General features: G+C 41.5%; 1 protein-coding gene across 1 annotated transcript in view; it reads left to right on the top strand.

Moving 5' to 3' along the window:
* Positions 1-25,993, top strand: part of TENM1 (teneurin transmembrane protein 1) — a 566,532-nt gene that overhangs the window by 523,327 nt on the left and 17,212 nt on the right. Inside the window, exons 24-27 of the mRNA XM_012664836.1 lie at positions 2,799-3,165; positions 4,588-5,098; positions 16,774-16,946; positions 17,981-18,216. Coding sequence (XP_012520290.1) covers positions 2,799-3,165; positions 4,588-5,098; positions 16,774-16,946; positions 17,981-18,216 — 1,287 coding nt within the window. The remainder of the gene's footprint in view (positions 1-2,798; positions 3,166-4,587; positions 5,099-16,773; positions 16,947-17,980; positions 18,217-25,993) is intronic.

The raw sequence follows: 25,993 nt of genomic DNA on the forward strand, positions 1-25,993 counted from the left end.
TCTTCCTCCAATATGGTCTCAACAGCAGCCATTGTGATCTGTCTAGAATCCAAATATGACTATCTCATACCCCTACTTAAAACCCTTCCATGCCTTCCCACAGCCATCAGAACAAAACTGGACATGTGCTTCCCTCTATTACCTGGTGTCTTAGTCTGTTTTTTGTTACTATAACAGAATATCACAGACTGGGTAATTTATTCTAAAAAAGATATGTATTTAGTTCATGGTTCTGAAGGCCAGGAAGTCTAAAAACATGGTGCTGGTATCTGGTGAGGGCCTTCCTGCTATGTCTCAATATGGCAGAGGGCATCAAAGGGCAAGAGGGCAAGAATATGGCAGCTCAAGTCTGTCTTCCTCTTCTTATAAAGCCACCAGTCCCATCATGGGGGCCCAGCCTTATCTAATCCTAATTATCTTTCAAACAGGGAAATACAAATCAAAACCACAATGACATATCGTCTCACCCCAGCTAGAATAGCTATTATCAAAACAACAAAAAATATAACAAATGCCAGTGAGGATGCAGAGAAAGGGGAACTCTCATATGCTGTTAGTGGGAATGTAAATTAGTGCAGCCATTATAGAAAACAGTATGGAGGTTCCTCAAAAAATTAAAAATAGGACTACTATATGATCCAGCAATCCCACTACTGAGTATATATCCAAAGGAAAGGGAATTAGTACGTCAAAGAGATATCTGCACCCCCATGTTCATTGCAGCATTATTCACAATAGCCGATTTATGGAATCAACCCAAGTGTCCATCAACAGGTGAATTGATAAAGAAAATATGGTATATATACACGATAGAATAATATTTAGCAATCAAAAAGAGCAAAATTCTGTCATCGTTGGCAACACGAATGAACTTAGAGGACACTAGGTTAAGTCAAATACGTCAAGCACAGAAATATAAATATGGTATGTTCTCACTCATGTGAAAGCTAAAAGAGTTGATCTCATACAAGTAGAGAGTGGAATAGTGGTTACCAGAGATTGGGAAGTTGGGGGAGGGATAACTAGAGGTCAGTTAACACATACAAAAGTACAGCTAGATAGGAGGAATAAGCTCTAGTGTTCTATATCACCATAGGGTGACTATAATAAACAACAATTTATTATATATTTTCAAATAGCTAGAAAAATGGATTTTGAATGTTCTCAGCACAAAGAAATGGTAAATGTTTGAGATGATGAATATGGCTTCACCTCCAAATGCCATCAACGTATGAATTTGGGGATTAAGTTTCCAACACATGAAATTTGGGGGACACATTCAAACCATAGCACCCGATATATTAGTCTGCTAGGGCTGCCATACAAAATACCACAGATTGGGTGGCTTAAACAACAGAAATTTATTTTCTCACACTTGTGGAGGCTAGAAGTATAGCCAACATCAAGATGTTGGCAAGTTTGGTTTCTCCTGAGGTCTCTCCCTTTGGCTTGTAGATGGCTGCCTTCTAGCTATGTCTTCATATGGTCGTCCCTCTGTGCACACGCATTCCTGGTGTCTCTTCCTCTTATTGTAGAGACACCAGTCCTATTGGATTAGAGCCTCACCCTTATGATTTCCTTTCATCTTAATTACCTCTTTGAAAGCCCTATCTACAAAAACAGTCACATCAGGGAGTTAGGACTTCAGTATATGAATTTGGGGAGTATACAATTCAGTCCATAACACCTGGCCTCTTCACTCAGCCTATATTGGCCTTACTGAATTATTTGTAGTAACCTGGATGCGCCATGCAGTCTCTAACCTCTTGACCTTCACCCATTCTTTTCCTCATGCCCAGATTGCCCTCTGCTCTGGCCCCTCCTCAATTTCCACCCCAGTCCTCTCTTACTGTTCATTTCAGACTCTACTTAGGTACCACCTTCTCTGGGGATATCCTGCCTCCTGCCTCCCAGTCCAGGTGAAGTGCTCTCCTACCCTCTCTGCTGCCTTCTTCTCATAACATGGAGAAGTAATTGCCTAATGGTTCCTCCAAGGGCTCTACTAGACCATAAGTCATTTGAGGGCAGAAGCTATATCATAGTCACTTTTCAATCCCCAAAGCCTAGCACAAGGCTTGGCCCAGAGAAAGGTACTCAGCAAATATTCAATGAAATAACAAACTAAGCTGCTTCTTTGCTGAGGTAAGGGGCACATAAAGTGAACCAGGTCAAGCTAAGTGAACAGTACACTACACCTTAGGATTCCAAATGATGAATTCCACAAGATGAATGCTATACTAATGGCAGGTCCTGTCCCAAAAGGTTGCTGACTGAGTAAAATCTGGTTTCTCCAGCACTCTGTTGTCCAGAAGCCTCTATGACTTTGCTCTTCTTGGCATCTACAAGACAGTGAGAGAGATTTGTGTATCATAGCAATCCTAGGGCAGTGGTCCTCAGGATCACCTGGAAGCTTGTTAAAACACCATTGGCTGGGTCCCCACCCCCAGGGTTTCTGATTCAATAGGTCTAGGGTGGGGCCTGAGAATTTGCATATCTAACAAGTTCCCAGGTGGTGCTGTTTTTGCTGGTCCAGAGACCACACTCTGATAACTGCTGCTCTAGAGGATCCTTCTGGAATTAATGAAAAAAAAATTACATTATGTTGGAAATGGCATAAATGATAAATATATTTACCAGAACACTTGATTAACCATTCCCCCCTCAACCTTGCCAGACATCACCAATGTTGCTGAAATTTGTAAGACAGGGAGAAACAATAAGCCAATTTTCCTTTCAATGTAAAACTGCCCCCGGAAAGACATAGTAACCTAATGGTGTGTGTTCTGTTCTTTTCGCAGGTGCGATTAGAGTGGCCAACAGACCTTGCAGTCAATCCCATGGACAATTCATTGTATGTCTTAGATAACAACATTGTGCTGCAGATTTCTGAGAACAGGCGTGTGCGGATCATTGCAGGGCGCCCCATTCACTGCCAGGTGCCAGGCATTGATCATTTCTTGGTCAGCAAAGTAGCAATTCACTCCACTCTAGAGTCGGCTAGGGCCATCAGCGTCTCCCACAGCGGGCTGCTCTTCATAGCTGAAACAGACGAGAGGAAAGTAAACCGCATTCAGCAAGTGACCACCAATGGGGAGATCTCCATCATTGCTGGTGCCCCCACTGACTGTGACTGCAAAATTGATCCCAACTGTGACTGTTTCTCAGGTATGACCTTTTTAGCAATTCACCAGCTCCCCCTCTCTGTTTTCAAAAGAAAAACGTGCATCAGAAAAGTCAAAAGGAAGACAAAAGTATTACTTGAAAGGATTGGTATGAGCTAGTGGAGGAAAGCAATGGGTAGGGAGTCAGATCACCTAGTTGTTCTCACAGCTGACTTGCTTAGTGACCCTAAGAAAGCCACAAAACCTCTTTGTGACTCACTTGCCTCATTTGCTTAACAGAGATAGCACTTGTCTCAGTTATATCACTGTGCCGTTCTGAGGATAACCTAGTATAATAAAATTGTTTATACTCGTAAAAAGTTAAGACCACTACACAAATGTAAGATCATAATATTATTTGTACTTAAGAGAAAGGAAATTTAGGTAAAACCCACATTTACTGATTGAACTAAGGAAAAAAATACTTCCCTCTAAGTGGCTGATTTCCAGATTAAAAGCATGTGCTATTTGAGATTCGAAGGGACTAAGAGCAGACTGCTTTGGGGATAAATGGGAAAAATTAAATCTCACAATGGAGGGTTCTCAGGACATCAGTCTGCTACATGCATTGCTTTTTAAAAGTCCAAAACTTTCTTCATAACCAATAGTGCCCTTTACTTCTAATTGAAATAGGAAAAAAGAGCCTTTTCCCCAAAACATGGAGTAGATGTTCCAGGTAGCAAACAGTCCTCTAAATGTCAACAGATACATTTATTGCTGGGATGTGGAAATCCCTCCACGGTACATGCAGCCCTATTAAACTGCTCATCCAGGCCCGAATGGTCCCCTTAACCTTTGCCTTTCCTTAGGCCAGAGGAGTCAGGAGCAAGCAATTGGTTGATAGGACTTTTGATCAATATTTCCAATGTTTTCCTGGACAATTAGTTTTATAGATATTTTGCTAATTGGTATCTTTCATTCAAGGCAATTCTGATGTTTATTCCAGTTATCAAATTTGATGTTCTGAATTATTGTCACATTTATAGACTTAGTGTACTTGACAGTGTGACAATGGGAATTAACAGAAGAAAGGGCCTCTAGGCATGGTAGGTCCTGAAACAGATCCTAAAGCACTGACAGGCATAAGTCTCATGGATTTCCAGCCAAATTTTGTGTGGTTATCCTTATTTGCTGTTCTTATATCTTGCAATACAATAGATTCTGAACAGCAGGATTGAGGATTTCACAAAATTGGTGTAACTGAGATAATTACATCTTGCTGTTCATCTTCAGTGGCACTGACTCAAGAATTACAATCTTTCGAATAATGGGTTTCAAATTTGTCAGAGGGGGAGCATACAGAGAATGCTGGTTCACTGATTGTTTCCTTTAAAATGATTCTTGGTGCACAGTGCTTTCTGTCTGTAGTATATTCATATAAATGCTTGTGATGCCAACTATTAAAATCAAGATCTTTCTCCCACAGGCGATGGTGGCTATGCCAAAGATGCAAAGATGAAGGCGCCTTCCTCCTTAGCAGTGTCACCTGATGGTACCCTCTACGTGGCAGACCTTGGGAATGTTCGAATTCGTACCATCAGCAGGAACCAAGCCCACCTGAATGATGTGAACCTTTATGAGATTGCCTCACCTGCTGATCAGGAACTGTACCAGTTCACTGTCAATGGAACCCACCTGCACACCCTGAACTTGATAACGAGGGACTACGTGTATAACTTCACCTACAATGCCGAAGGTGACTTGGGCGCAATTACCAGCAGCAACGGCAATTCGGTACACATTCGCCGTGATGCAGGCGGGATGCCCCTTTGGCTTGTGGTGCCTGGTGGGCAGGTGTACTGGCTGACCATAAGCAGCAATGGAGTCCTTAAAAGAGTGTCAGCTCAAGGCTATAATCTGGCCTTGATGACCTATCCAGGAAACACCGGACTTCTGGCCACCAAAAGTAACGAAAATGGATGGACAACTGTTTATGAGTAAGTTTCTAATTCTCGACATACGCTTTGTTAGGTTTTTATTTGAAATTGTATTATAGTGGAAAATGGCTTAGTAATTGCTGGGTTTTGCATGCTATTTTCTTCTAATAACCACAATAAAAAAATAAAAGTCAAGAAGAAAATTTTACCCAACTCCTAGGGTTCAAACCCATTTTCCCAGAGTGGTTTGCAGAGCTTAGTAATAAAAACATAGAATGAAGGAAGGAAGAATCAAGTGTGGCACTGCAGGAAATAGGAATGAGGTAGAAGCCCAAGTACTCAAGAAATTTACAGCATCCCTGGGAAGACAAGGTAAAATTTCATTTAAATAATAAAACTAAATAATAGTTCTAAAGCAGCAAAGAAGCAGTGTGATTTAACAAGTATTTATTGAGCCCCGTGGGGTTTAATGAATGAATAAATGAATGTGTGCCCAGCCCAGTTCAGCCCAGCCCAACTCAGAATAAGTTGCTGTGGGAGGTAAGAGAGAAGTTAAAATATAAGAAGTGGCCCCTGGGAAGCAAGTGTAAAATTATGTGAGGCTAATGCTGACAAGGAAAGGTTCCATTCCATTGGCTGTTTCTGCAAAATGTGGAGACAAATGCTCCTGTACAGGCTTGGGCTTCCTCCGGGCCCCTGCACACATCAAAGAATCCTGCACATTTTGGCATTTACAGACTGGATCTGTGATAACTTTGTTTAACTGGGAATTAACACAAAGTGTGTCTGACAGCAGGCTACTAAGAGCTGCCATGACACAGAAGTAGAGACCATTGTCCTTGCTTTTTAAAGCATGGACAGCCTTGTTTGCAAGTCAACCCATTTAGAAAGCGGTCTGCCAGCACTTCGGAAGCATTTTTCCCACAAAGGGAATTGCTACATTTTTAACCAGTATACTGAATCAGGATGATCCGTGGAATCTGAACCCAGAGTCTGGAATGGCATTAAAGTTGAAGAATGTGAGCAGTGGAGATGTTAAGGATGAGGGGTTCCAAGTGTGACTATTCTGGGAAGATGTAGAGAATACGAAGCAAATGTGTCCAGTCCCATGAAAGCCTCCAGAGGAGAGGAACAAAGCAATTGGCCTTCAAGTTTTGGATCATTTCCCAAAGAAATGCCATTTATACAAAAGAGCTGGACAGCTATTTTAGTTTCACTCAGAAAAATGTATTCATTTGTTTCTGTTGCAAGTCTTCCTCCATTTCTTGAAAAATTTCTTGCATCTTAATAAGAGTAATAAAAGCTACTATTCACTAAAGATTTACTAAGTGCCAGGTACTAGGTGATTTACACATGTTATTTTATTTGATCTCCATAATGACAACATGGGATTGGTGTTCTGTTTATTTTATGAATGTGGAAACTGAGGCACAGAATGGTTAACTTGTCCTGATTCACACAGATGTCCAGGATTCACAGCCCTGTAGTCTGACTCAGGAGCCCATGTTTTTAAATATACTACCCTTAGAAAAGATAAAGTTTCTAATGAGAAACTTTGATGTCTTTTTTTTAAAACTCATGCCATATGATACTGCAGGTGAAATTAGGCAAACAACTATTTTGAAAGCTAAATGTGGAATTCAGTCCCCAACAAGAAATGGCTCAAGTATTAATTAGCTTTCAAAATAACCAGTTCAACTATGCATTTATTTATTCAACAAATATTTACTGAGCACCAACTATGAACCAGACAGTATTCTAGGTGCTGGGAATATAGCCATGAACAAAACATGTAAAAATCCCTGCCTTCATGGAGTTCACAGTGTACTGAAGGGAGATGAGTAAGATGTATAGAACTTCAGATGGTGATAAATTCTGTGGAGAAAAATATAGTAGGGTGAGGGAGATCAAGTGGGTGGGGCAGAAGGGGTTTTTTATTGCAGATTGGGTGGGCAGAGAAGGCCTCACTAAGAAGGTAACATTTGAGCAAAGACCTGTAGGAGGTGAGAGAGTAAGCAGTATGAATATATGGTGATGGGGAGGCAGATTCCAGGCAGAAGGAACAGCAAGCACAAAGGCCCTGCAGCAGGAGAAGCCTGACATGTTCAAGGAATAGTAAGGGTGCCATTGTGACGAGTGGAGTAAGAACTATGGGGGCATGAAATCAATTAAGTGGCCAGAACTACATCATGTAAGGCCTTGTAAGTGACTGTAGTGACTTTGACTTTGGCACTGGGTAAGAGGTGGAGTCATCAGAGAGTTTTCAGTAAAGAAGTGACATGATCCGACTTACATTTTTAAAGAATCATCTTGTATTGAAAACAGACTATGTAGTGGAAGCAGAGGAACCTAACTGGGGAGTAGGGGGTGCTATTGCAGTAATTCAGGCAAAAGATAATGACTTGGACCAGAGAATGGGGACAGTAAGAGGTGCTAAAAATCTGAATCCATTTTGACAGTAAAGCTGTCAGTACTTACTGACAGATTGGATGTGGGATGTGGGAGAAAGAACAGTCAAAGACAGCTCTAAGGTTTTTGGCCTGAGCAGCTGGATGTTGGGGTTTTCATTTACCAAGAGGGAAGGAGCACATTATACTGGAAGGTTGTGAGGTGGGAGATCAGGAATTCAGTTTGGGATATGATCAATTTAGTTATACATCTAAGTGAAAATATCAAGTAGGCGACTGGATATATAAGTCTGGAATTGAGGAGAGAGGCTACATAGTGAAATTTGGGATCTACCAGTGTTTAGATTATATTTAAAGCCATGAGATGGGATGAGATCCCCATGAAAATGAAGGCAGACGAGGAAGAAAAGAGATCTGAAGACTGACCATGAAGCATTCCAATGTTTAGAGCTGAGGATATGGACAGAAACCAGCAAGAGAGACTGAGAAGGAAAGGCCAGTGAAGTAGAATGAAAACTAGGAGAGTGGGATGTCCTGGCAGCCAAGTGTCTTAGTCCGTTTCTCCTGCTACAACAAACTACCTTAGGCTGGGCAATTTATAAAGAACAGAAAGTTATTTCTCACAGTTCTGGAGGCTTAGAAGTCAAAGATCAAGGCTCTGGCAGAGTCAGTGTCTGATAATGCCTCCACTCTGCTTCCAAGATGGTACCTCTTCCTAAGTCCTCACATGGCAAAAGGGCCAAGGGCAAAAAGGGACTTTGCTAGTTCTCTCCAGGCCTTCCATAAAGTCCCTAATCCCATTAATGGGGCAGAGCCCTATTGACCTAGTCACCTCCTAAAGGCTCCGCCTCTTAATACTATCACATTGGCAATTAAGCTTAACACATGAATTTGAGGGGACACATTCAGACCATAGCACCAAATAAAACAGGTGATTGAAGGAGGAAGGAGTGATCAGCTGTGCCAAATACTCCTAAGTCAAGAAATATGAGAACTGAGAATTGACCATTCAATTTAGCACTGTGGAGATCATTGGGTTATTGTGGGTTTTTAGAGCAGATTTAGGTTTATAGAAAAATTAAGTGGAAAGTACAGGGAATGCCCATAACCTGCCCCCACCAGTTTCCTTTATTATTAACATCTTGCATTAATTGTTGTGGTACATTTGTTATAATTGATGAGCCAATGTTGATACATTATTATTAACTAAAGCCCATAGTTTACATTAGGGTTCACTCTGTGTTGTAAATTCTATGGATTTGGAAAAATGTATAATGACATGTATCTACCACTGTAGCATGAAGATCATTGCTTACCTTGAGAGCAGCAGGTGCTGTAACACAGTCGGGTACCAAAGCCTGAGTAGAATATTCTCTTAAGAGAGAATGGATACATAAATGACCACAGCAGCATTGTTCGTAATAGCCAAGAAGTATAAACAACTCAAGTGTCCATCAAGTGATGAATGGACAAAATGTGATCTATCCATACCATGATATTATTCAGCCAAAAAAGGAAATGAAGTTCAGATACATGCTACAACATGGATAAACCTCAAAATCATTATACTGAGTGAAAGAAGCTAGACACAAAAGAACAAATACCATATGATTCCATTTATATGAAATGTCCATAAAAGGCAAATCCATAAAGTCAGAAATTATATTAGTAGTTGCCAAGAGCTGAGGAGAAAAGTGAGTTGTGAGTGACTGTTAATGAGTATGGGGCTTACTCTGGGGGTGTACTGAAAGTCATTGGATTGTACAATTTAAAATGGTGAATGTTATGGTATATGAATTATATCTCAACAACAGTAATAATAAAAAGAAAGTGAGAAGGAGGATAGAGATTGGAGACTGAGTAAAGAACTCTTTCAAGGAGCTGAACTGTAAAAGAGGAGCAGAGAAATCAGAGCTGGAGGGGAAATGGAGTAAACAGAAGGAGTTTCTTAAAATGAGAGAAATAATGGTATATTTGTATATTGATAAAATTGGTTGAATACAGAGGAGAAAATTGATGCTGAACAGAGAAGAGAAGTTTGTTGTCATATTAGTTTGTGTCCTTGTTTTCCACTGGGAGCACATTGATGCAGGCACTGTGTGGTAGGCAAGATTCTCTCAGTGAGCAGAGGCCAGGCCTGTTACCAGGAGTTGGCCAACTGTGAGTGACAAGGTATCAACTAACATCATCATTGAATAACCAATCTTGAGCCACTAAGAGATGAGAAGCACAGGCATCCACATGGGGGTAGTCGTGAAATTTTATGGCCACAAAGACATACTAGATGTCATTTTACAAATGAGGAAACTGAGACCCAGAATAGGGAAGCAACTTGACCATTCACAGGGCTAGTTGGCCGACCTAAAGTCAGATCTTTGAACTTCTATTCCAGTGTTCTTTCCACTGCTACCACACTGCCTTCCAGAAAAAAGAGGAGCGTTTGATCTTACAAGAGTGACTATGCAAAGTCTGGAGAGCTAGAAGATTTCCCCACCAGTAGCAGGAAAAGAGGAATATGGTAGCACCATGAGATAAAGAAGGAGGCTGAATAACATTTTTTCCTACCCCTTCCCCTTCTTAACTCCAGCCAGAATTATGCTGACAATCTCTTGGCCAAATAGCATCTGTTGAAAAGAGAAGGTGCCTCTTCCTCCTGAAGCAATCCATTCTGGTGCTACATAGCAATCCTTAACAAAACAAAGTCCCTGTCCCTTCTTGCCTGTACATAAAGGAATGAATAGCTTCCCAACTTTCAGAATGTGACCAATTCTTCCTGCATTTCTTCTCTGTACAAAATCTGACAACTTTGACTTTTATCCTCCAATGCTTTGGCCAGCTCTGAGCACTCCTTCAAGATGTTTCTTGTCCTACTGAAGTAGGGGAACACAGAATTGGACATATCCTTCTAGTCAGGGTCAGGGCAGTGCTAAGGTCGGTAGAAGGTTGCCATGCTGCTGATACCAAACCTTCCTAAAAAAGCTTGGGTATTTGTCTGAGGTGAGAGGGAGGCTTCTTTCTGTGGCCAAAAAGGACAAATTGTTTGCCAAGGTGGAAACAGAAATTCTGTTCCAAGATGAGAGTGAGAGAAAGAGAGAGAAACAGAAATAGAAGTGAAATTTGGCAGGATGGAGGAATGCTGGATAGAAGTAACCAAGCCAGTTATCCATTCAACTTTCGATTATCTGCAGCTATTGAGAGGAGAACTGACACAGATGACCCTGAACAGTGAACAGTCGAAATGGGATTTTAAAATGGCATTTTGTCCGGTGGTAGTGTGTGGGCTTTTATTATGTAGTGTGATGTTGTTTAAATAGTTCATTGATTTTCATAATTCCGTTTGACTTGGACCAGGATCAAAACTGCACACCCCAAGTATTAGTACTTGATGCTTCACTGCCCATAAGTGTCCTGAGTGTCAGGGGGAAAAGCTGACCACAGAGAAATGGCTAACAAGGAGGTGATTGTCCCAGCAGGAATACTGGCAGAATGAGACAAGTGGTCTGGCCTGAGGGGCTGGTAGGCTCCTAATTGTAACAACCCTGCCCCAGCTGAAATCTGAGGGAGGGGCCCATCAGCTCACATAGCAGACAAGACTTCTTTCCCCACAAGGCTGCAAGAGTGGCCAGGATTCCCTCGCTTGTGTCCCTGGCATTTCCCCGGCAAAGGCTTCTGCTATACTAAACTGAAAAGGTCCCAGACTAAGACCAAAGCATCAGTTATGCACTGCTGCCAGTCCAGGCTGAGTTGACAGTTCCTCAGGCCCCTTGCCCTTTGCAGGAAGCCCTCCCACTCCAAGGAGACTCTGCCTTTACATGATCTCTTCATCCTTGGTCTTTTGCATTGTCTGTTTCTGGGGTTTGTTGGCACACCCACTACCCCCACCAAAAAAAAACACAAACAAAACATAGCACCCACTGACAAGTTGGGAAAGCCTTCATAATATCTCTGGGTACCTTCTAGGCTGTTTTACAAATGTTCAGTTTTATCAAAAGTGGCTAATGAAGGATTGCCCTCTCTTCCCTGATAAGGTAAAAGGGGGAGGCAAGGTAAACAAACTGTGTCCCTGGGTGAGATATCTTCCAGGGGATGGGATGTGATTCCCATGCAGAAATGCTTGTGTAATGATCGGTCAATCCAAACAAAACTGAAATGTTTCCAATGCCTTCTAGAATCCCAGAGTAGAAAGGAACTAAGGCAGGTGAATGGTTTCAATTAAACAAGAACACAGAAATGCTGACTGTTCCTTCAGGTCTCCAGAGACAGAGACTCAACACCTTGGCTCAGTCACCTCTCCTTGTGTGTTATGCCCTTAATGAGGATCAAGAACAGGGCAAACAGAATTGTCGTGGCTAATGCTGGAGTGAACTGAAATAAAGACAGGGAGTGCACGGAAGTAACAGAGGCTGGTAGGGAAATTTAGGTGTACTGCACAGGACACCTATGTAAGCTGAGGGTGGCCTCCCCACACCACTATAGATGGTTCTGTCTGTTCTGTAACTACATTGGCTTTCATCTCCACCCCACCCTTTCCATTTCCACTGGCAGCATCCTATTTATATTTATTCAATAAGTAAGTGTAGTGAGAATCTACTGAGTGCTAGACCCTGAGAATACAAAGATGAATGAGACATCGCGTCCTCCCTCTAAAGATGTGAGACGTTAAAGTCTAGTGAGGAAGACAAGTCCCAAAAACAGGCAACCACAGTACATTTAGTAAAGGCAAGAGGCCACCATCTTCTCCAGCTCGAACTGAGGCTGCAGCCCCCTAACAGGTCTCCTTGCTCCTTGCCTCCCTCTCCAAGACTCATTGCCACCAAAGCACTATTTGGATCATTATCTTCTCCCCCTGAAAAGCTTTCCATGCCTCTCCATTGTCTACTAACTACATACTTACCTCCACAGCCTGGTATGCCAGTTCCCTCATGCTCTGCCCCTAGCATGCCTCTCCAGGTTTCTCTCCCACTACCCTCCTAATGAATCTTGTGCCCTAGCAACACTGGTCCCCCAGTGGATATCCAATTCATCTGTGTGCTTTTCTTCATGCCATCACCTCTGTTTGGAATGCCTTCCTCCCCTGCCCCAATCTCTGCTTACCTTCCAGGATTCAAACATCACCTCCTCCTGCTCTTTCTCCTCCTCTTCTGCTCAGCCCAGCTGGAAATGACCTCTGCCTCTTTGAGCTTGTACAGCTCCTTCTTTACACAAGTACATGGCAATATTCTGCCATTAGAGTTATTTGTGTGCATACTTTATCTGCCTTACTAGACTGCGAATTTCATTCAGCACCGTATTCCCGGTCCCTAGCACAAGACTCTAATATTTATTGAATGAACCATGAATGAAGATAGAAGGGCATTATGGACTTGTAACTGAATCATAGAAAGCCAAGTGAAGTTATTGGTGAGGAAAAGGGAAGCCAGTATTTCCTAAAAAATTCTTATTGGGTTGGTCAGTTTTCTGACATGAAAGTGTAAAGAGGATCTGACTCCTTCATATTTCCTTAAAAAAAAAGTAATGAATTTCCCTTCTATAATCTGCAGTTATTTTCTTTCTTAAAAGCAAAGGTGTGGGCAGGGTGCGGTGGCTCACGCCTGTAATCCTAACACTCTGGGAGGCCGAGGTGGGCGGATTGTTTGAGCTCAGGAGTTTGAGACCAGCCTGAGCAAGAGCAAGACCCCGTCTCTACTAAAATAAATAGAAAGAAATTATCTGGATAACTAAAAATATATATATAGAAAAAATTAGCCGGGCATGGTGGCACATGCCTGTAGTCCCAGCTACTCGGGAGGCTGAGGCAGGAGGATCGCTTGAGCCCAGGAGTCTGAGGTTGCTGTGAGCTAGGCTGATGCCATGGCACTCACTCTAGCCAGGGCAACAGAGCGAGACTCTGTCAAAAAAAAAAAAAAAAAGCAAAGGTGGAGGAGCCTCTAGTTTCTACTCTGAACAGTTTAACACTGGCTTAAATTGTCCTCAAAAGAAAGGGCAGGCTATCCCTTATGAGAAAATATCAGACTAAATATATTTTTAATAATGTGTAAATATCATCTCCCCAGCTAAACTCTATGCTCCTCAAGGACGAGAATGAATTCTGAATGTGCAAATGTTTCCTCCGCTCCACTGGGGCACACACACTCACACTCAAGTGCACGTGCACACAGCCTGTCACAGTGCTGAGCAAAAGGGTAAGTGCCCTCAGTACTTCATTGGTTGGTGCCCTGTGGGACATTCACAGTGGAACTCTGTAAAATCAGGACATGAGGGGACAATTTTATGGCAAATCTCCTCTTACCAAACCCACTTCTGATGACTGTGAAGGCAACAATTCACCAGCCAGAATTTGCGAGCCTGGCTAGGCGAGTGCTATGCCCTGCCTGCAGTGAAGTGGGTGTTGTTCCCAAGCTGTGGCCTGAGGGGATCAGTTGGAGCATATTGGCTTGTACTCTGTGCACCAGAGGATGCAGGCACCAGAGGGAAATACACAGCAGAAGAGATTTTGATTAAACTTGTTTCTTTGACATTCAGTCTAGAAGGATGCATTCCCCTGTGATTGGAGGAAAAAAACTCAAGCAAGCTATAGGAAATCAAAGGCTCCCTTTATTTCTTCTCCACTTTGAGCAATCTTTCCAAAGTTGTGGGAATTATCCACTTATGTGTACATCTGCCTGTCACTCTTCCTTTGCAAATGACCCCACAGCAGAGAGGGCCATATACATGACAGAACACGTGAGAGCTCACAGAGCACAACACTGCAGACACCATCAAGTGTGACTACTTTGACTGTGACTAGCAGAATTGGGGTGTGTGAGTGCGTTGGGGATGAGGTGCTTTGTTTATGATAATGTTATGATCAAATGTACACTTTCAAATTAAAATGCCTAGCCAGTCACATAAAGGAAATGAGGCAATATAACTTTCTAGATACCCAGCAACTGCACAGGCCTATGGGAAATGATACCTTATTCCCAACGCCATTGCCTCCTTCGCCAGAAAAGGAGCAGGCAGCAGTCTCCCACCTAGATCTATCTGAGTCATAAGTGTTATCCAGGACCATTTAGCTTTCCTCTCTGAATATACTACAGTCAATTTGAGGAATAGGGATGGGATCAGAATATGTAGAAACATGGCTATGCTCTTGGGAATAAGATGTAGAATGTATCTCAGACAAAAAGCACCAATGACTTAGCTTAAAAGGTGTTTGGTGGTTGGCTTAGGAACCAGATTTATCCACAGGCCACTGCTAAGGTTCATTGGGACTTCTGACCCTTGTACCTCTGTATATGGATGGCTCAATTGGTATCTGATCCTGTCATCTTGCTCTGATGAGTGGACTCACCACTGCTCTCACCTTTATATGAAATCTTGCTTTAAAACAAGGGGCTATATGACTGGAAAAGAAGGAAACTGTCCCCAAGCTGGAAAGCCCATTGAGCACCTGCATCCACAGCATCTTAGGTCAGATTTCCTGGAGGAATGATAAAGAGTGACCTTGCCAAGGATTGAGAAAACCCCCTAGAAATCAGGAAAGGAAAACCAAGGAGGCAGAGTTGCTGGTGCTGAGAGGAACCGGCTGCATAATGTAGTATAGGCTGTTGGGGCCACAGTTTCCCTCATAAAGAGGACATGCAGCAGCTTCCTTCTATCTGCTGCCTGAAAACTCCTCCCTGCAGGGTAAAGCAGGTTGGTACCTTGAGAAAATAAAGACTGGACATTGTTTTCCTCTCCTGGAAGGAAGACCAAGCAGATAAGGATGGGGCTGTATTGGGCATTCAAGCCTTTCCATGCACCTTTCTCACCAGGGGCCAGCTTCTTGTAGCCACAGAGCCCCAGAGCAGGCCATGGGCAAACAAGCCAGGCAGAGGGAAGGTTTTTGCCATTAACCCCAGGACAAACAGCACCCCCTGGCCTTTCTTTGATAATGAGTCCTTAGCTGCAGAGTAGCAATGCCCCAACCTTTTTAACTAAAATCCATTTAAACAAAGGGAGCACCCAATTAAACATCTAGGGCTTGGCATATCTGTGATATCAAATGACCTATTTGATTATTATTTTTTGCATGCACGACTGCTTTAACTGATACTCTGTGTGTGTGCACACACACGTGTACACACAGTACTAAACTTGAGGAGGCACTGTGTATAGTGTCAAGTTCAAACCTATCGTATAAAATATGGCTCCCTTTTCCCCAAGCCTGCCAAAGGCTGGTACAGGTTTTAAAATGTGAGCAACTACCCAGGCCGAGTTCTTTAAAACCCAGTGGATTAACACTGAATTACTATGCCATTTTGCATAATTGTTGGAGGAGGGGATCCAGACTCCACCGTTGTGTCCATGCGGTATCCTGCTCACTTTGGGTAAAAAGAATATAATTGTTTAACATTTTAAAAGCAAATAAAAGTACTTAAATATTTTGTAATTTGCAACTTGAAAAGAAAACAGTAATGGGTTTCCAAGTGCATGTCTTTACTTTTAATGAAGTGTTTATTTTTCATGGTTCTATTGGCAATAAAAGAACAGCTCAACATCAAAAGCCTTCAGGGGAAGCAGTTTTCATTTGGAGGACAGTGAGATTGCCAATAACTCTGTTTTTTTTAAAAAAAGAAAGTAAACTCACTAAACTATGTTTCTAGATATAGGTTATTGCCTATTATCTCAGGTAATTATTTTTTGTGTGTCTTACCCATATAGGCAAATTACAAAACATTATGTACTATACTCCAAAAAGATTAAAAAAAAAATTAAGTGACACTAAGATCAGGGGGTTCCAGAATGTTTTAATGAACATGTTTCCATTATCCTCTGTGCATGTTCATTTTGTTGGGAGAATGATTCATTCATTTCAAATTTGGCAACTTAAACAGCAGCAAATTATAATTTTCCCATCATAATGCAAAGTCAGTTTATTGGCTTTTCGGGCTTTGAGGGCCCTTTTTATCTCCTTTTCCTTTGACAACAGCACCCTCTACTGGTTTTTGTAATCCATCACATCTAATGAAATCGACCCAAATTGCAAATGGAGGCCTCCCTGCAACATTGCACACAGCAGGACATGATTCATAAATCAGTTTTCCACCCTGGTGATTCATTGCTAGATATATTTTTTCTGTAAAACAGCACAGCTCAAGGAAGTCATCAAGAATTCAGAAGCTGCAAAAAATACCTTCGTTTGATTAATCGTCTCTCTGACCTTTTTCTTCTTATTGAACAAGGTTAATAATACTTGTTATCACTCAAAGTTAAACTGTATTAGCTGCCAAGTGATTTTTATTTTGCAAAGGCCTATTATCACTGCCAGGAGGCTTCAATGTTGGGATTGGTTACATTCCTCAGGTACGACCCCGAGGGACATCTGACCAATGCAACGTTTCCCACCGGAGAGGTGAGCAGCTTCCACAGTGACCTGGAGAAGCTGACAAAAGTGGAGCTAGATACTTCCAACCGCGAAAATGTCCTCATGTCAACCAACCTGACAGCAACTAGTACCATATATATTTTAAGACAAGGTAAGACTGTTTCCGATTTTACCTGACTATAACAGCACCTATCGTAAAGTCTGCCCTCAAACCTGTGCACACTGTTAATAAATAGAATTCACCTCTAGCTGAGATGATGAACTCTTCTTCCTATTTTTTATCTATGGAGGCTGAAACCCAGACAAATTCATACCTTTTACAAGTTCCCATATCAACTTTGGGCCACAGCTCTGTGGGAGTCACGAGGTCCGATCCCTGCGGAGTCTACTCTACCCAGCTGTTTGCAAAGTTCTTTCAGGGTCTGACTAGGTTGTGTTACAGAAATGGTGTCTGGGCCCCAGCTGAGCTTAGCGTTCTAGATCAATGCTGATATGGGGGGGGGGGAGGACAACTTAGGATACATACCAAGAAATAATGTAAGTGAAATGAGACAATTAAAAGCTCATTCTGTTCAAAGAGAGACAAGTAAGAAAGAATGGAAGAATGGAAGAAAATAAGAAGGAAGGAATGTCTTGGAAGCTAGAGGGAAAGTGGACAAAGAGAAATTGCTTTCTCTCTGCCCAGTCATTAAGGCCTCATTCTGTTGTTAGGTTGTGGGGCCAGACACTCTAAGAGCTACAGTACCAACTTTTGTCAGTGTTGTCATTTGTGCGGTACAGCAACTGCGATGGAGGCCCCAGGTGGCGAGGCTGCTGAGTTGAACTTCACACTCTTCTCATCCCAGCTCTCAGCATATCAAACGGAGGAGGCTGATCCAACAAGTCAGAGAGGGAGTTTGTGAGGGAATTCTTTAAAAATGAAAAAGAAAAAAAAACAAAAACAGCCTACAGTGTTAGACAGGAGCCTTTTATCCAAGAAACAAGATACTCCAGCTGTGAAAATAACAAGACCCAAATGGACAGAGAGCATGTCTGCCTGTCAGAGTGGTGGTCTAGCCAGAAGGCAGTTAGGCCCACAGCGCCCCACCTGCTCATCCCATCCCAAACGTGCCTCCTCAAGTGAAACTTATCTTTTCCCTCATTCCTGCTCTTCCCTTTCTTCCTGCTTTGCTCTTCCCTTGACAGAAAATACTCAAAGTACCTATCGGGTGAGTCCGGATGGTTCCCTGCGCGTTACCTTTGCCAGCGGGATGGAGATCAGCCTCAGCTCAGAGCCCCACATCCTGGCCGGGGCAGTCAACCCCACTCTGGGCAAATGCAACATCTCATTGCCTGGAGAGCACAGTGCAAACCTCATCGAGTGGCGGCAGAGGAAGGAGCAAAACAAAGGCAGCATTGCAGCTTTTGAGAGGAGGCTGAGGGTAAGGCTTGACCTCACACAAGATACAGAAAATTTATGGGGTTTTTTGAAAACTACAAAGCCTCCCTAAACTGAAGTCTCATTTCTCCAAAGCTTTTCTAGGTGACTGACTAGCTTATATGATATACTAATTCAAGAGAGGGTGCTAATGGCCGGTAATGGCTCAGTATCCTTAAATGAGCATTCTAATAGGAGCTTTCTTTGTCATTAGCCAGCTAAAGTGCTATAATCGTAGCAATTTCAGGCACCAAGAAAGTCTGGCTAGAGAAATGTGTTTAATCAGGAGGCCCTCCAGTCCCCCTCCCAGCAAGACCTAGAGATGCTTATCAGGCCCACCAGATTGACCCAGGTTCTTTGGAAAGACCAGGTGGGCACACACAGAAGGATTTGATACATAAGGCAACATTTGGCAAGGCAAAATCAAAGGAAAAATCAGTGAATGATAGCATTGCTATGCATACATATTAAGGGCCAGACAGATAAAGGACTAGTGCAGAGATTGGGCTGGAGAGTTGCCTGGAGGAAAGTAAAGGTTTGGGAGTTTTCAAGTCCTTACCAAGCACAGTGCACCACAGTTAACCAGAGATCTCTGTCAAAATTGCTTATCTGCAGCACACGAAGCCTACAAACACCTTAACTCTCTGTCTGCCTGTCCCTTCTCTAACATTAACCAATGTTAGGATAATGTGACCAACTTTCCAAATATAGTAACATTCAATATCAGCCCTAGAGCAACTGCCAGCCTGCAGGAAATCATCACTCACTATTGAGGCCAGGCCTGCTTTAAGCACCCGTGTCACTCCTGGGATACCAGGAATGCTTGCATTTCTTCACTTATAGTAAACCTTAAGATTGGGAAGGACAACCACAAGACAACTACTCAATTCCAGGAAGAAGCAGTCAAACCAGTCATATGGCTTGATATGAACAAAATAACCTTCAACAGTCCTCACTTTTCAGTCAGTCCTATTGGTGACACACAGCCACAGATTTCAGTGGGTGTTTTTGGTAGCAGCTACCGAAGTTGTCTACATGCACAATCAATATGTATTGTCAAGTCTCTAACAGAATACTTACCAGATATGCCACTGAATGGAGAAATGAAACCAGTCCAAATAGTCAAATGTCTCCAGGTGGGTAGCAGTAAGGGTTTCTACCAGAGTTCTTCAAGAAATGGGATCTCCCAGGTAGAGCCTTAGATGGCAAAGTTAGAGGACCTGGCCTTGATGCTCAGTTTTACAACTGGCTTAAGGAATGCCTTGATTTTTTTCACCTGTGAAATGAAAATGTAGAACTAGAGAAAATTAAGAATTATCTACATATGACTTATCAACCTCGTGGATTCACTACAGACAAACTATATTGAAAATGTGGTCTCTTGCTCCCCTGTATATGGTCTCAATAAAACATTATGAACCAAGTCATATACTATGTAACTTTGGGATTTTTCCAGTCTTTAGGATAATCCATCCCATACTATATGACCTTGGAATTGTCTGTTTTCTAGGATAACCCATCCTGTTTTCTCCCTTCCATATGCACAGATAATGGAGAGAAACTATAAACTGTGATTTATACCTTATATTCCAGATTGTTCTTAATGTTGAGAGGGTAATGGTCAAAAAACATTTGGGAGCTCTTTAGTGTTAAGGAATAAAGTGTTTAGTTAATACTAATTATAATGTGACCCATTTCCCATCCTATGGCAGAGTTGAACAGATCTGTAGACTGGATTATAAGGGCAACAGATTCAAGGCCTTCTTCTCTGTGATACTTCTAGGGTGTGGCCTGAGGTCCCGGGACTGAAGAATGTAGCCCCTCATTGGCTAGGTGGTGTTACTGTGCATGTCCCTAGAAATATTATAACAATAACAATCCTTTAGTATGTTTTGTGCCACAGAGTTAACAAAATGGTTTCATAGCCAGGATTTTATGTGATCACTACAGCCATCAATTGTTGTTATTTCCAATTTCTAGATAAGGAGACTAAGGCCCAGAGAGGTTAAGTGATTTGCCCAAAGTCAAACAGCTATTAAAGAGCAGAGCCAGGGCTAAAATGCAGGTCTTCACCTGGCGCGGCACTCTTTCCATTGCATCATGTTGTGCTGCCTTGTTCCTTAACATAATTAATCTATAAATCATCGCCCCACTCAGTGGAGCCACCTTGGCAGGGGCTGCCTCCTCATTTCAATGCTGACAAAAAGAGACAAATAATCGACTCTAATGTACCGGCAAGTGTGGGTGGCACAGGACGACAGGCTGGCCTTCAGGCAGGGAAAGCATGAAGGAGGCAAAAGGAAAGCAGGGGCTGCTTAACTGGTTTTTACCTGCTCTCCCCATTCTTAGGGATTTGTGTTTATGCCACTGCCTCAGTTCCCCCAGATTAGGCATTTCCAGTTGAATAGAATGAATATGCTCCCAAAGGTAGGTGTGAATCCAATTTTGACAAAGCACATTCTCTTTCCCCATGGACTTTATTATTTCAGAGATAGTGCCCCTTTACTTCTGGTAGCTTTTCAAGGGGCAAGCTGATGACAACATTCTCTCTTCCTGGACCAAATATGCAGTGGCCCATTTGTAAGCACACGTGCAAAGAATAAGCTTGTCTGATTCTCTCAATTACCTCAATACCTTGGACCAAATCATTTGTTTCTTCTGGTGACACTGCCATTCCAGAGCAGGTGGAACTACCAGAGATGTTGAGACAGAATTTCCGATAGTTACACAACATAGAAACCCATGCCATGCTGGGGGAAATGGGGCTCCTCTTTGAAAACCCACGCAAAACTGTGGTTGTAATTTGCAAATGTGCAGATCATAAAGCACTAATTGTTCAAGCGCAAAATGACAGTTTCATTTAAAGGCCCTTTTGGTAAGATGACAGATATCAAATGTTCCGAAAAGCTACCAATCACACCTACCCCAGACCTTCTAGCTGGAAAGGAAAAAAAATCAGAAAGGGATAAACCTCTCTTTGGACATAAAGCAACACGAGTTGCTTTTCTTCAATGATCAGTGATTTCTTTTTTCGTACAAAGTCAGGGTTCTCTTCAAGGTGAGGGAAGCAAACTGTTGGGAAACAACACCCTGCTCAGCCTGAGCAGGCAAAGGATTTGTAACCTCTGGGCCATCCGTCACCAGCTCCATTAAGCCAAATAAATCACATTAACATCCTGAAATCTCATTTATTTTTAAAAATCCATTTCTCCCCCAACCTGAGTTGTGTTTGAATCATCTTCCTTGTAAAATACTTTTGTATCCAGTCCATGTATCTTCTCATCTGCTGCATCAATCTGTCCCCATAAATACATTTCCCTGGACAATAGAGAAATTATTAATAGAATGCAGATAACAATAGAGGCAATTGTAAAAGAATTGGACATTCACCAAAAGCAAATTGGGTTACGGACTACATCCAGATTGCACCTTGCTATGTCCATGGATAATAATGCCGTAATATGACACTTATCCCAGCATTGGATCCAGAGCTCTTTATGAGATTCTGCAAACTGAGTTGTAGGGTTACAGCAAAACCCCAGAACTGCAGCCTCCTTTATTAAAAAAAAAAAAATGGAGGAAGCTTAGCACTTCAAACCAAAGTCATAAAATCAAGTAAGATGATTATGTGTTTAAAAGCAAAATAAAGCAAAGTCTAATCTAAAACCCTCATGGCTTATTTTTTTCTCCACTCAAAGATAACTGAGAATGGGGTAGGTTCGTTTTTAAACGCAACGTGTGAATGTTCAGATGTGAGCTGAGAAGGGGAAACAAGCCCAGTTGAACACAGGGTCTCAGGCTGACTAATGATGGGGAATTTGGGAGGGAGCCAAGAGGGTTCCAGCACCTCCCTCCCTTCTCAGAAATGGCCTTTGCTGACAGGGCCCTCAGCTACAGGGCACTCAGAGTTGAAGTTCTCACTCACTTCACACTATTTTAACTTCCTTCTCCTCAGGTTTGGTGGAGGCATCTATTTTGTGAAAATTTAAATAAGAAGGCTGCTTGAAGATAGATTAATCTATTTTTTAAAATATATCTGTAGTTTTCAGTCCCAAATAACTGCTTCTACCCCTGAGCAGTCCCCTGGAGACAGAAGATATCAGGCATCAAGGCTACTGAGTAGTATTTATTTTTTGGGTCAGGGGATCCTTGGGACCTCCAAATCATAGAAACTACTATATTTATTGGGACAACCCCACTCAGATAACTAGAAAGAAAGTATTCTTTCACACACTGTTTCACCCATACATAAGCATTAATGATTTGGTTTAGAAAATTTTAATATATATGTTGTATGGTTACACAGGTAAATTAATCAACAGAGAAGTATTTAAACAAGAGAAAATTAGCATAGTGCAAAAAGTGTCCAAGTTAAATGATATGGCCAAAGTCAGGTGAGAAGAATGAGTATTATTTTGAGAAAGAACTGGTATGCCCATAATTTTGCACTTTTTCCATCTATAAAATGTGATCTCTATTAGGAGTAGTATTATTAATATTAACCACATTAACAGCAATTAGCACTCCTTGAGGTCATACTATGTATATTGCCACATATTAACTCATTTACTATTTATAATACCTTATTATTATCATTCCCATTTTACAGATGAAGAAACTGAGGCACAGAGAAGTCACACAGCTAGTAAGTGGTGATTACAGGATTTGAATCCAGGCAGTCTGGCTCAATAGCCCATTTCCTAAGATTCCTTCTGGTGCTAAGATTTTGTGGGCTGCTAAGGTAAAGAGAGTGTCTTGGAAGTAAAAGAAAAAGAAAAAAAGGAAATTCCAGATGAAATATTAGAAGCTGATGCTAATATTGAATTTATGCCCTGCTTATTTGTAGGCAACTCTGTGAAATAAAAGCAGGCTTAAGTAAGCTTTTGATTGTCAATCTCGAGATATCAATAAAAAATAAAATCTGTGGAATTAAAGTAGATATTGATTTCAAAAAATCAACTACTAATTACCTTAAAACTGGTGAGAGTAGAGTAGCATGTGCTACTTGAAAATCGGCTCTGACTTTTCTATCCATTCTCATAACTTCATGAAAATTAAATGCAGTTCATCTTCCAAACTCTGACATGGCTATTTGGCCCAACACACTTACTCACCTTACGACTTCTTCAGCAAAAATTAAACAGGTAACTCAGTTGTATTCTGAGCTGAAATGCTAGACAGTGTCCTTGAAAAGTCAACCTTCTCCGCCTCGTAAAGGAAAGAAAATCAACTGCAGTGATCGTAGCTGAGAGTTCAGCACATTTGTGTGTGTGTGCGTGTGCGTGTGTGTGTGTGTGTGTAGTGTGTTGAACCTTAGCAAATTGCCCTTTGTGTAGGCTCAAAACAGTCAAATATCAGCAAATGCCTTTAGATCAATACTATAAAGTTATCTTACTAATTGAATGAGTTTCAAATTGGAAGAGTTGAAGGGACTTCCTCTTGAGCAATTAGAACACAAACTCCTAGGAAAGACCAGGAAAGGCTCTGAGGGGACGCAGGGGATAGTTGCCTTTGGAGCTTCTCCCTGTACCTACTCTTCACAGGCCCTTTCATTTCTACCAGCGACACTATCCATGGCTCTCCGGAGCACACTCTTCCCTCTTTCTTCTCTGGTCCAAGTGTGAACAAAAATCAAGCCCTTCTCCTTACTCCTCCTTAGTACAGCTAAAAAAAATAAAAGAATAAGGAAAGGCAAAGGATACAACATAGATACATCTTCCCCTATGAAAAAAATTGCTAAGTCCAGCTTTCTTACCACAATATACAGCTCATCCGTTGCCAAACTCAAAGGTCTTGCTCAATGTGCAACTGTCCAAAGAGGCCCTTTTTAACTTGCTCCCATTCCCAAATTTCCACCTTTTTTTTTCTTTTTTTGCCTCTCTCTTTTCCAGAGGAAGGACTGATGTAGACTGGGGGAAGAGTGGAAATAAGGATTGACGACCCACACGTGGGTCAAGAGCTATCTTTTTTCAGGAAAGCAAGCGCTTATGTGAATGTGGAGCTTTCCCGATCTTGCCCACAGCCCCGGCAGTCAGTGGCATTCAACCTAGTTCTGATTCCTGCAGTAGGGACTGGGGACACTTTAAGTATTAAAGAAAGAGGTTGGGAGAGCTCACCTGGAAAAGCATTCTCCCTCCCAGGCTTCTCACATGTGGTTTCCACAGGAGATTCAAGGAGGAATCTTCAATACCTTCATGCCCTTTCAGCTCTTAGCCAAATTTTACATTAACTTACAAACCTGACTTTGAAAGTAGTTTTTCAGCAGCACAGGAATATCAGGGTATATTATCCAGAAACAGAGAAGCACAGTTGCAGAAGTCTTCGCGGACAGAGAAAAAACATCAGGCAGAGTTGTTCTGCTTGCTTTGTGGTGGATTTTAAACAGTGATCCCTGCTTATGTAGCTATAATGACTTTATTAAGAAATGTGTTCTTGAGTAGTAAACTTAATCTATCAGACAAATAAAACCACAAATTTAGTTGAACTGGAAATCACTTGTTACTTTGGCTCTTTAACTATCATTATAACATAAATTGTAATAGTTACAACCGTCTCTGGGAGTACATGGATATTTTACAGCTATTGTAAATGAAAGGTATTACAGTTGGAGATATGTGGCTATAAAACCACAGGAAGGGTAGTTGAAGAAAGAACACCTGGTTCCTATACGCTTCCAAGCCCAGCATATCAAAAGACAGGAAATATATGCTTCTCTATCATCTTTTAGGTGATAACAGCAGGTTACCATATATTTATGCAAGACAACACTGCACGCATTGGCTACAGATGGTTTAAATAGTCATGATTCCCAATCTGTGGCTTTATTCCCTGAATTAAACCTACACCTGAGACTAACAACACTTCCCTCCCCAAATAATTTAAGTATCTAATCACTAGTCTTCTGGATAGAATTGATGGCATGGAACATTTGATAGGTCATTTTTTGCAGAAGTTCAAATTTAAGGGCAAATATCATTAGCCCCAGCTGACTGATGAAGAAACTGAAACTGAAAGAAGTTTAAAACAGAAAGTGCCACACCCCAATAGAAAAATGGGCAAATGTCAAGAGCAGACAATTCATACAAGACACACATGTGGCCAGTAGATGTTAAAAAGAGGTCAACCTTACTAGTAATCAAATGAATGCAAATTTAAGCTACAGTAGCCTGCCATTTTCCCTCTCTCATAGTGGGAAAAGTTTACTAACAATAATAATACTCAATGCCAGTAAGGATGGAATGAGATGGGCTTTCCCACTACTTTTTAATGGGAGCATGAATTTGTACAGCCTTTGTGCACTATAAAGTAATCTCTCAGGTTGCATCAGGAGTATTTTAATATGTTCTCAGTAATTTCGTTCATAGGATTCTGTATTAAGGAAATATTTATTTTAAAAAGTGTTCAACAAAACACAAAATATGAAAGAAAAATGGGAAACAAAAACTCTAATTTCCAAAAATGGAAGAATAGATAAATAAATGTTTAATGGGTAGTAAGATATTATGCAACCAATAAAAGCCATATTTTAAGAATATTTTAAAACATGAGGAATGCTGAAAATAAAGCATTAGCTGAAAAAGTAGGACACAAACTTTAAGTACAATGCTAGTTATAAGATTTAAACGTATGGACAGAGATGATGCAAAAAAAGATAAATGGAATGAAATGCAAGAAAGTGTTAACAGTCATTCTCATTGGAGGGTGGGACTACAGGTAATTAGTTTCTTTATACATTTCTACGTTTCCCCAATTTTTCTGCAATGAAAAAGTTATCACTTTAT

This window comes from Propithecus coquereli, unplaced genomic scaffold, assembly GCF_000956105.1.
Source record: "Propithecus coquereli isolate 6110/MARCELLA unplaced genomic scaffold, Pcoq_1.0 Scaffold92, whole genome shotgun sequence".
Classification (NCBI taxonomy): Eukaryota; Metazoa; Chordata; class Mammalia; order Primates; family Indriidae; genus Propithecus; species Propithecus coquereli.